We start from the raw sequence: 12,259 nt of genomic DNA, 5'->3' as shown, positions 1-12,259 counted from the left end.
ACTATAAATCATTCTTCCTGTTATTACACAGGTTATTAAGAATTTATATTAGCATTAGGGACCCCTGAATTGTGGTCTGCCGTGCAGTTGGCTCAGGGGCTTACAACAATTTTGGCCAAAAATGTTAAACTAAAAGACCATTTTATTTAATAGATATTTATACATATATATTTAGGCACTGTACCGTGTATGAGTTTCACTGGATGTGCTAAAACTGAGCTTTGTCTGTGTTTTATGTTCTGTGTCTGGTTTTAAATATATATTGCCATGCTCAGTAGCACTCCTCTGTGACACTCATATGCTTATATATATGTTGTGGTTATTTTGGGGGTTCAATAGGAGCTTGTTAGGTGTCCAGTAAGGGATACAGAGTAGCCAGATTTATTTCCCTCGCTGTTGGGGAACACCGTAGACCCAGTTTGGGGGATTTCCCGGTAGCAGGTCTTAACAATGCAGGGTGAGAGGTGAGGCATAAGAGAGAATGGATGCCCTGCAATTCTCAGGTGAATCTGACTACACAGTGTGTTGGAGACCCTCTAGCAGCAGAGGGGTTAAAAATGTTCAGGCATTTCAAAGGTAAATAATGCATTGTTTTTTTTTTTTTTTTTTTTACATTTTGCTTTCTCTTTCTCTCTACAGCCGTTTAAGCCAAATAATTTTGCTGTTCCAACATATATGACGAAACTGCCTCAACACACACCATCTAGGTTAGTACCAAGTATTGTCCCTATAAATCTACCCTAGCTCCTCATATAGCTCACTTTAGTGCTCCATATAACCCCTCCCTATAACTCCTCCTATTACTCCATATAACCCCTCCCTATAGCTCCTCCTATTGCTCCATATAACCCTCCCTATAACTCCTCCTATTGCTCCATATAACCCCTCCCTATAACTCCTCCTATTACTCCATATAACCCCTCCCTATAGCTCCTCCTATTGCTCCATATAACCCTCCCTATAACTCCTCCTATTGCTCCATATAGCTCCTCCTATTGCTCCATATAACCCTCCCTATAGCTCCTCCTGTTGCTCCATATAACCCCTCCCTATAACTCCCCATATTGTTCCATATAACCCCTCCCTATAGCTCCTCCTATTGTTCATATAGCCCCTCCCTATAGCTCCTCCTATTGCTCCATATAACCCCTCCCTATAGCTCCTCCTATTGCTCCATATAACCCCTCCCTATAGCTCCTCCTATTGCTCCATATAACCCCTCCCTATAACTCCTCCTATTGCTCCATATAACCCCTCCATATAACTCCTCCTATTGTTCATGTAATCCCTCCCTATAACTCCTCCTATTGGTCAATATAACCTCTCCCTATATCTCCTATATCTAGTATTTAATGTGCTTTTCTCACTTGCTTAAGTTTATACCTTTTTTTTAAATGACATTATTTTTACAGGCCTCCACCACCTCACCAAAGAGAAACTCGTGCCAACATAGCCCCAGCACGCCCTGCGCCGGCTCCCCCGGTATAACTACTGGTTTTCCAGCATCCTCTCCTGCAATCCTTTTAGGGTGATATTCCGGATGCTCCACACTGACTGGGCGCACCCGTATTTTTGAGAGCTTTGCAGCTTTTGAGACGTTTTTGATATAGAATACCTCTAAGGAAGGCGAAGGCAACGAGGATGGTGTAGGATCTTCATGTGCCGTTGGTTCTATTTACCAGCCCCTCTGGCAGAACAGGGGTTACATTAGGGCAGACAAATGAGTTGCTGGCCCTCTGGCTGCAAAGGGGTGAAGTTTACAGTTTGCAACCTCCAACAATGCATCATAACCCTAATGCACCTTTCCGCACCCTATCGAAATCCCACTGTAAAAATATATGCACTGAAATCCCTAATCGCTTCAAAACATGTTTCCTAATTAACAGATCCCCTTTACGTTGCCTTTCCCATCCTATTCCCAGACGTTTAAATTCTCCACCTTTTTTGCAGTTCCAGAGAAATGCCCACGGCATGTCTTTTTCTTTTTTTTTTGGACCTGTTAAATATGGCGACCGTTGTGAATGCCGTAAGAAATGCCCTATAACGCAGTACATGTTTGGAGTCGCTGCAGCATTCGTTACTTCATTTAGGGCTGATCCCTTAACGAGCTCCTAACAGCTGTATATTCTGTTGCTTTTTGTCAGACTTTTTGGGGGTTACATTTGCCTATTACAAAACCTATTAACCATCTTGTACTATGAAACAGACATTACAAATGCTGGATTAGGAGTTACATGCCGGAGTATATACTGCGTTCAAATATTTTTAAGGGCGGGGGGAAAGCATACAAAATCCAAACATTTAGCACACGGCTTTTCTATTTTGAATAGTCTCCTTAGATTATACATATATTATACACATTGAAATCCTTAATTGTTACATTGTATGGATGTAAAGCAGCTGTGTGTGCTGCTCTAGATTTGTTGGTTTTGGGGGTTACCTAAACTGGCGCTTTCCCTGGTTTCCGATTCACGGTCACCCACTTTCTGATCAACAAGCATTGTTTGTCCACCGGGTGTCCCTCATTCATCAGGCAAGAACACTTGCCTGGTAAACACAAAAAGGGTGTGAATTTTGCCTCGCTCTTGTTGCCAATACAACGTTGGCACTTCATCGTGGGATGTATACATGTTATATTTTTGTGTGTCCAGAAAAATTACCGAGGGATTGGGGGGGGGGGGGGGGGGGAAATCTCAGAGGTCAGGAAACGAAGGATCAGCTCCTGTGAATGTTAAAATCCTTATTAACCCATAAATACATAATTAACACTTAAAATTAAGATAATACTTTAATGGTAGAGAGGTATAGGTGCATTCACTCGACTTTGATCAGCTGCCTCAAGAGCACAAAAATTAGCCCAATGCGGGGAGATGAGTATGGATTATATGTTCCCCAACTGGAGAACACATACACCGTTAATACTTTAATTACATTTGATGCAGAATAAATTGATGAGCTACATATATCGAACACTTAACATGTTTATCCCGGGACAAGCCTTATTAAAGAGGCAATCCAAGTGTTTTTTTTTTTTTCCACTCATTTTTTTAATAAGAGTTGAAGCTGCGGGCGTCCAGACCTGGACACCATTAATTGCAGCTGTAGGGGGTGCCGGTAGCCACTCCAGGGTTCACTATATGTCTGCTTTTCAAAGCTCCCGGGCCATGCAGGCCAATAGGAAGCTGTGACGTCACCCGGTGCGGCTTCCTATTTGCCCAACTAATGCGGGAGCTTTCAACTGCAGAGAGATTCCAGCTCCCCCTTCGGAAGCACGTATCTCCGGAAGCAGAGGGTCCACAGAGCTGAAATTAATGGGGTTCAGGTAAAGAAATATCCCATATTAAAAAAAAAATGAAACTGGAAAAAAAAAAGTCTTGGATTGCTCCTTTTATAGGTGCAACCTATTACGATTTTGAAAGCTTATCCCCTCCGCATTCCTGCAGCTCCCTCCTAAACTTAACTGGACATCTCCAAGTGGGAATAAAACCCATCTGAAAATTCATGCTGGAGGGATAGAACAACATGGCAGAGTGTGACATGAAGCCTTTGTCAGTCTGATGTAACTGCCCTTACCTTGGGCAGAGATGGTAATCAGGTGGGATGTTACAAGCAAGCGATTTTCTGAGAGGGAATAGCATTGTTTCATAGCTAATCCTTAAAACGAAACCTGTCCATAAATCAATACATCTTTCTTTAAATGATTCTGGTCAGGATTACACCTGAAATAATTATTTAACAAGTTAATTTATATTGGACTCAGAGTAAAGTGGGGAATCCTAACTAAAATCCCACCATTTTTGGGATTAATCACAGTGAGATGTTTGGGGAGCTATAATAGGGTGCTGTTCTTTTGGGGGGCGGGAGGGGTGCATTTTAGGCTCTGGTTTTAATAAGAACTCTTTGCTCTTATAAATAGAGTTGCATTGTGTATTGCAGATTGAATTTTATAATTCACTTTATCCCATTTATTGTTATAATCCCGCACATTCACTCTTTAATAAACAATCGATTGCTTTTATTTTTGCAATAATATTATACTTGAAGTAGTAAAAATAGAGACCATGTTAAGAATGTATGTTTAAAATTCACTTTAACTTCCTGTTTAGTAAATATCTCGCTTGTTCCCTTTTCATTGTGAAATGCAGGATTTTTTTTTTTATGTTTCTGAATAACGTTCTGGAAATTAAAGAAAATCGCAGCCATTTACTTTTCCAAAAAGATGCAGTATCGTACGCAACGTGTACTGCCGCATTTAAAGCGTTGCATCTTTCTTATCTCTTGAAGATATGAGTTCTTAAATGCCCCCTTAAAGCGATGTCTGTTGGAAATCGGGTGAAATTCTGTATTGTGCTGTTCACAGTTAGGCTACGCTGATAGTGCCGGCGACGTCAGGCTGCGGTAGCTGGAAAAAATCAAATTGAGATGACTTCCAGCGATCGCGACCAAGCCGTTGCGTTTTCAATAAGCGCATGCGAAGGCGGCCATGCATTTGTTTTGACGTGACGTTGTGTCGCCGGCACTATAAGCGCAGCCTTAAGCTCCCAGGCCTATGGGGTTATTAATGAAACTCTGATCGCACAGAAATTCCCATTAACATCTTTAGGAGTTTGTGTGATAGTGCCCCAATTGGCACTATTGCAGTTTAATAACCATCCCCCCTCCCTCTCATGACTATGAAGGGAGGAAACGCCTACTAAATATATGGCTTTTTAAGGGGCATGTACCAGGCTAAACTACAGCACTCGTGAGGCCCGGTTAAAAGCCGCTTTTTAAGCTATCCTATTGACAGCCATGCAGAAAAAGCTAGAGTGGAAGTGAAGTCGCCACCCCTAAAATCTTTCCAATCGCCCTAATAAAGAGTGCCACTATTTATGAATTCACTGTACCGTGCAAGTAAGTTAGTGTAGTGTAATAGCAAGAACTATTACAATAGATTATAGGTACTGCGTTTGCAGAGGCCCAGCGCATTCGCCCGGGACCCTTGTGGAGCAGGGTTGGCTATGTAGGGAGCCCACCCCGGGGAGCAACACGGAAGCCAGGCCCAACTTTTGTGTCGGGACGCCCTGGTGGGTTTCCTCAAGCGCCTCCTGCGCCGCAACCGCCCCTAAGGTAGGGTCCGGGCAGCGTAAGAGGCTCCACACTCAGTTTGCACCAGATCCCACCATTTTCCAAGCCAGTCTTGAGAGTACAATACCATTCTGTGTAAATATTAATTAATGGAGGACATGTTACGTGTTTAATTACACCTTTTGTAAATACGTGGTGTGTAATAACATTATAATACTGCAGTTTTGAATGTAAGTATATAGAAGTACACAACACTGTTCTATTAGAATTGCACACACTGTGTTATATACAAGTACTCCGGGATTCATTACGCTCCAATGCAGAGTATCGCACCCAATCTGATGCTGATTGTGATTCATGTCACCGGCAGTTAGCCCTGGACTAGGGTACGAAACTCGGAATCAGAGCTTGATGAATATACCTCTTAGTGCTTTGTACACATGATGCAATTAACTGTGTACTGTAATATGCAATTGATTAAATTGTACTCAGTCTAATAAGAGTAATTTATACTTGATTTTTTTATATACACATGTAACTTAGTGTGTAATACACATTTTATTACATTGTTACATCTTACATATGTAATATACACTTTATTACATTGTATATGCTGTGTAATTACAAGAACACTATATCCTTAATTTTATTGTATACCGTAAATACATAGTACACTAGTTACATATGATGAATTATATTGCACACTTTGTAATTACGTATGTAATATACATTTAATCCCTCCGTTTGTTCTCATTTGACAAAAAAGCACATTGACCGGAGCAAACAAAAGCATCTCCTATCTTTAGCCAGAGATTTTAGCCAATTAAATACCCATTTTTCTCTCTCAGCTCTCTGGCTGAATCTAATGAATCTAAATTATCTGATTGATGCATAGCAATGATTTTAAAACCACTCACTACTACTATATATTGTATGCACGTTATCCAGTTATCTAATTATGAATTTAAACAATCAACTTCCAGGTTCACCATATGATCGGTACATTATTGCACTCTGTTTCTCATGTAACAACATGGCTGGAATCGTGTAATTATAATGACATTCGATTGTAATTACAAATGAATACAGAGTGATTGTGTGCCTACAATGTAATGAAATATATACTTCACATGTACACTATGTACACAGTGTGGTTAAGAGTAACGTACTAATTTTGTAAACGCATTGTAATATAATGCTACATAATAATACAGAGGGGCAATGCTGTTCTATTCTATTGTTCTTACAATGTAATTACAGTTACATGGCACTTTACACAGTGCACTGCAATAACTCATGATTCGATATATAAAGCTGCAAATCAACGGTGTATCTACATAATTAAATGTTTACCTGTATTTTACAGTTAATAACAAAATACAACTGTGTAATGACATTTAATGCACTAAATTACTTTGTACAAACGAGTTGGTTACATTGTAAATGTATATACACCTATACACTAACATATACCATGTTCTCTTTTAAGGTTCATTACATTGTCGTCTCTTCATTTCATTGTAATTAGAGAAACTTTATTTAAAATGTTGCCATGTGATTTTTGTAGGATGTTATTTAGACTGTTTCTCATTAGAAATGTTTATCACCCTGTACATGCTTAAATAGGGTTTTTTTTATTTTGTTTGAATTTTCACTTGACTTCTATTGTTTGATTTTAATGAAGGGCTTTTATTGTGTAAAATAATGACACTCCGTAATCAATAAAGATTGTTTTGTAATAAATTAAAAGGTTGTTTTATTCTGTTTTTATTACCCTATGGCAACTTGTCTCTGTACCTGTCCCCTCTGATCCTTCTTCTTATTATCCTTTCAGGGTTGGCTATACATGCCTCTCCCTTTGCTACCCTTTGCCCCTCTCCTCTGTCTCCTCTGCTTCTTTCTACAGTGGCCGTCGCTTTTCTGTCACTGTCCCCTCTCTGGCGATCCATAGTGCATAGATTAGACGCACTCCAGGTATTGATGCAGTTGTAGTAATGTGTTCACCCATTTATGTTTTTGTCCTGACAAACGAACCTTTGTCAAGGTAATACAAACCCAAATCAAGTGATGCTTATATACCCCTAACTTACAACCCCCCCTTGAAGTGACACCATCACAATATCATTGGTAATGCATAGCTGCTACTATTGTACCACCACTATTATGTCATCAATCCTTGAAGGACTGCTCTTCTATTTCTTGGGCCTCGTCCAGGGTGGGAGCGTGCTCGAGCGCCGTGACGTCAGTCGCTGGGCGATTCCTGGACAGCTAGTTGTGCACGTGGGGGGTGGTAGTGATGTCATGTGAGCGGTTCACACTCATTGGCTGAAATCGCGCACGTGACCAATGCAAGCGCGACAAATACAAAAATGTGTCATCAAGCATCGCGCCTCTGCACGCTCACATGCGCGCGCAACTTGGACACAGCAATTTCCTTTACTTGTTTTGATCAATTGCTCGCAGCGTGAAAGAGCCCTTAAGGCTCCAACACTGTGCATTTCATGTTTGAGGGCTCCAGTACCATAGGGTTGCCAGATGTCCCATATATACAGGATTGTCATCCCTCCTTTCCCCCCCCCCCTTTTTTTTTTCATCTTCAATGAATTGTCCCTGAAAGGTCTGTCCCGTATTTCATGGGGCAACGGGACAAATTATGGGCACCTGCAGTGATGGGAGAAGGATGTCGGCGGGTTGCAGCAGAAGAGGGCAGGGAGTGGAGCCCGCCACAGCAGTCAATTAGAACTTTCCACTGTCTGCCACCAGGACGGCTCCACTCCACATGTATGAGCTGTAGATTCCGACTGGGCATTTTCGGCAAGGAGAGGGAATGAGAGATGGATGGAGGGCTGAGAGGTGGAGTGGGAGGCGGAGGGCGGGGTGTAAAATTGATGAGAGATGAATGGTTGGGGAGAGTGAAACGGTGTGCGTTTTTGTCACTAAAACAGGGAACATTTTCTTTCTGGATTTCAGTGACCCGTATTATAAAAACGTAAGCGTGGCAACCCTACAGTACACACGTACTTATGTATTGTTTTTTGGGGGGGGTTAACAATGGGTTACGGGGAGACTAAGCTCGCTAGGGGCACGGCGCTGCCTAGATCCGACAATCCCAGTAACCAGGGATGACTGCCTCTGGTTCCACATGTAGCAGGGTTCCCCCTGGGCCCCCTTACCTGCGCTCAGTAGCGGGGACCCCCGTGGCATGTTGGGGAGCTGCGGGGGGTTGATCATGTCACCGACGGCTCCCAGCAGTAGGGCCCGCCATGTTCACTGTGCTCGCGCATGAGCTGAGTGTCGCGCATGCGCAGAAGGTGTCTGGCGGGCATGTTGCAGTTTGCGCGAGGTTCGCGCAGATGCGGCGAGTCACAGTGCAGGGCCTACCCGAAAGTTAGCGATGGCCATTACAAGTTTGCGCATGCGCAGTTGCAAGCAGCGGTGGCCATTACAGGATCGCGCATGCGCAGTAAAGATAGCGCATGTGGTGCCAATAGAGTATAGGCTCTAAAGGAACTACATTACCCAGAAGCCTCTGGGGATGCCTTTTCACCCATATCACCTGCTGCATTACAGCCAATATCGCTTACAGATTCTCCTGCTGCAAAGGGGATACATTGTTGCGCGCTGGAGTCAGGAAGTTAGTCGGTGCTGGGGCAAGGTAGGGGGAGGTTGTATGTGCAGGGAGCAAGTGGTTCCTGCACTAGGCCAGGTTACCCCCTAGACCCCAGCTAGGCCCTGACTCATCCTAGATTGTGACTGCTCTAGGGAAGGACCCCTCCGTTAGGTACTTTGCCCCTTTAGTTATGTGCTAGTTCAGGGACACAGTTCATCTGAGGAGCAACCCTGGTTATTGTGTCTGGGATCAGACTCCACTCAGGATAAGAGACTATCTTGGGATGTATCCGCCTACTGTGCGATACCAGCACAGAGGATCACGACGTGGGATCACCCTTCTAGATCAAGGGATCTCCAGTCCAGATCATCTGAGCGTCCAGGTGTGGACACACCAGGCAGGTACCTGCATCATACACCAAGAGCACCAACCTCATCTCAACTTGGTGGGCAGCGCTGTCTCACACTTGGGTGGGATGGGGACACTTGGGACTCTGATATATGGTGTGGGGTTACGGCCTAGGAGGCCCAGTGTTACAGGCTGACACTAATGTGTGTGTTATTGTTGTGTTCTGTTGTTCTGCATATACAGTAAACTGTTTATATATACTCCAGTGTATATGGTTACTGTATGTGAGTCCTGTGCCAGGGGTCATTCTACATACTAGAATCCAGCACAGGTGGAGGCGCTGTTTATGTAAGTACGTTCCAGGATACACCCCAGGTTCCCATCAGCGGAGGCTCAAGCCTCCTGTGAGCCTGATCGGTATTGCAACACACCGGGTAATGCATGTAGATTTCCCCACATGGTCCCTATCTGCGATTGGGGGGCCGGGGGGAAGTGTGTTACACACAGTTCACGCTACCGTTGGTCTTTAGACACTGATACCAACCATAAGCAAGTGGCTCAACTGTGGAGCTCTGCCCATTGGCTTCTACAGTTTCCAGGCCTCCATTTGGAAACGTGGAAACCTTTCCTGTGCTGAGCCAATCAGGAGCCGGGAGTTGTGTCTGGAGCAATCAGGGCTGTTGGTGCAGCAAGTGCCTAAGGACAGTCCCAAGAGACTTGGGAGGGTGGAAAATTGATTCACCAATGGGATCCACGCCAACGGGGCTAGGACTCCAGCGCTATTTCCCAATTTCAGCTCCATACCTCCCGCAGAGAGACGCCTTGCTGCCGGGAGAGCAATGCTCCGCTGTTGGAGTGTGGACTCTCCCAGCAGGTGGGCTCGTCCTTCCCCAGCTCATCATTGTCCATAAGCACTGCACCTGGCCCCACACAAACGCTAGGACTCTGATTCATTCACAGCCATTGTTACTGACCCAGGTGTACACTGAGCAACCCAGATACAGTTTGGAAACGCAATAAAGATCCCATAATAACTGTTGCTGAGTACACGGAAACACAGATCTCTATTTTGGCTCAACTATTACCAGGCTGGCAGCAATTTTGCAGCCCTGAGATGGCTAGTTAGCGGGCTTAACCTTTATATGTACCATTTCACGCTGCCCCTCCCCCCCACCCCCCCTGCCACTGAACCTTTTCTATGCCTTAGTCCCGTTTGTTCCTTCTCCCTGTATTACTCATTTTATAATAATGTGCGACACACTGTCCCATCTCCATCCCATGAGCGCCTTCCCTCAGTGACTTGTTTATTTTGTTAGTCACAGCCTTTGTTTTGGTGGCTCTCACTTGTGACTGTCCCTTATCTGTGTCCCAAGGCTCATTGCGACAGCACTTTTTATTTATTCTTGTCCCTCTTCTCTCTGTTCCATTTCTGCCACGCACTGTCACTTTTTCTCTATCCGTGTCCCTCTTCTCTCTCCCACTTCTGCCACGCACTGTCACTTTTTCTCTATCCGTGTCCCTCTTCTCTCTCCCACTTCTGCCACGCACTGTCACTTTTCCTCTATCCGTGTCCCTCTTCTCTCTCCCACTTCTGCCACGCACTGTCACTTTTTCTCTGTCCGTGTCCCACTTCTCTCTCTCCCATTTCTGCCACGCACTGTCACTTTTCCTCTATCCGTGTCCCTCTTCTCTCTCCCACTTCTGCCACGCACTGTCACTTTTTCTCTGTCCGTGTCCCACTTCTCTCTCTCCCATTTCTGCCACACACTGTCACTTTTTCTCTATCCGTGTCCCTCTTCTCTCTCCCACTTCTGCCACGCACTGTCAACTTTTCTCTATCCGTGTCCCACTTCTCTCTCTCCCATTTCTGCCAAACACTGTCACTTTTTCTCTATCCGTGTCCCTCTTCTCTCTTCCATTTCTGCCATGCACTGTCACTTTTTCCTGTTCGTCTTTCCCACTGTCCCTTGTCTCTGTCCCTTTGCATCTGTAACTTTTCAGAGGGATGGGAGATGAGCAATGGGTTAATGATTATTTTCACACTCTTCACTTCCCTGTGCTGCCTATCTATTGTCAGCAGAAATAAATCCTTCCTCTTTCACCCAGATTCTCTGAACTCCTCCCAAGGGCTGCAGTGAATCAAGCAAGAAAATAACTTCCTGCTCATCTACTTCAGAGATCAAACACCTCTGCTCCAAATCCTATAAGGTAAGCGTTCAACTTCCATTTCTCCTAATTAATTTAACTCTCGCTCCTAGAAACATATTATTAAACAACTTTCCTGTTACAAATCCCTCTTTGCTTTCCCTTTTCATCCTAATCCATAACTTCAGTGTGCTGCTCCAGTGGTTTCCAACCCCAGAAAAATACTTATGCAAGATGCAACGTTATTAATTCAGTTAGGGCTCTTCCCTTAACGTGCCGCTAACTAGAGCAGCGAGATGCAGTATTTATCTGTGAAACCTGAAGTATTCTATATAAAGCATCAATACAAATAAACTTTAGCAAAAAAAATCTATTTTTTTAATTTTGTAGAATGCCAGCGCATCAGAATGAACAAGTCCCTTGAATATATAAGGGTCTTCAACCGGACCACTCCCAATATACTGTATGTATATAGTGTGATTACCCTAATAGGGTAGGGGACTAGTACCTAATGCTATGCAGCACCGATAAACAGTACAATATACACACATGAGAGGTAAGGATTGAAGAAAATCCTATCCCCACGAGAATCCCTCACAATTGCACTCATGTGAAGTAATTATTACTAGGATAACAGTGATCCAGGATAGTATCCTATATAACCAGTCATAGTGAGTAGAGAAAACAAAAAATCATTTATTAATATCTGCAAAAGAACACACTGGGTGTGGAATATATACAAGGAAATTAAAATATCGGCAGTGTAGTGTGACTAAAAATGGGGGAGTACTCATATATGTGAGGAGATAATCTTATTCCCTACATAGGGGTTAATACTCCCTGAGTAAAGAAACTCCACCACAATTAATCACAGTACAGGGAGCTAGACTGTGCAAGTTTATCTACTGGATGACAAGGGAGGTGTAATACCCTCTAAATGTAGATAATTGAGAGAGACGCTTGTACTCAATGTGATATATTGGGGAGATATAAATATCAAAAGTGTAACCCTATATATTCCTCCAATGTGTCTTAGATGCGCAGTGTCATGGAACAGGTATACCCCTGTCTACACTTCTGTTTCACCCC

At 43.6% G+C, this 12,259-nt stretch overlaps 2 protein-coding genes across 2 annotated transcripts in view; both read left to right on the top strand.

The window, feature by feature from the left end:
- Positions 1-6,816, top strand: part of ADAM9 (ADAM metallopeptidase domain 9) — a 96,248-nt gene extending 89,432 nt beyond the window's left edge. Inside the window, exons 21-22 of the mRNA XM_075601207.1 lie at positions 640-707; positions 1,413-6,816. Coding sequence (XP_075457322.1) covers positions 640-707; positions 1,413-1,488 — 144 coding nt within the window. The 3' untranslated portion in view covers positions 1,489-6,816. The remainder of the gene's footprint in view (positions 1-639; positions 708-1,412) is intronic.
- Positions 6,817-10,499: 3,683 nt separating this feature from the next.
- Positions 10,500-12,259, top strand: part of LOC142495567 (gamma-glutamyl hydrolase-like) — a 41,157-nt gene continuing 39,397 nt past the window's right edge. Inside the window, exon 1 of the mRNA XM_075601206.1 lies at positions 10,500-11,233. The gene's annotated coding sequence lies outside the window, so the exon portion shown is untranslated. The remainder of the gene's footprint in view (positions 11,234-12,259) is intronic.

This window comes from Ascaphus truei, chromosome 5, assembly GCF_040206685.1.
Source record: "Ascaphus truei isolate aAscTru1 chromosome 5, aAscTru1.hap1, whole genome shotgun sequence".
In the NCBI taxonomy this organism is placed as follows: Eukaryota; Metazoa; Chordata; class Amphibia; order Anura; family Ascaphidae; genus Ascaphus; species Ascaphus truei.
Note: the sequence above shows the minus strand (reverse complement) of the source record. Positions and strands in the feature narration are given on the sequence as shown.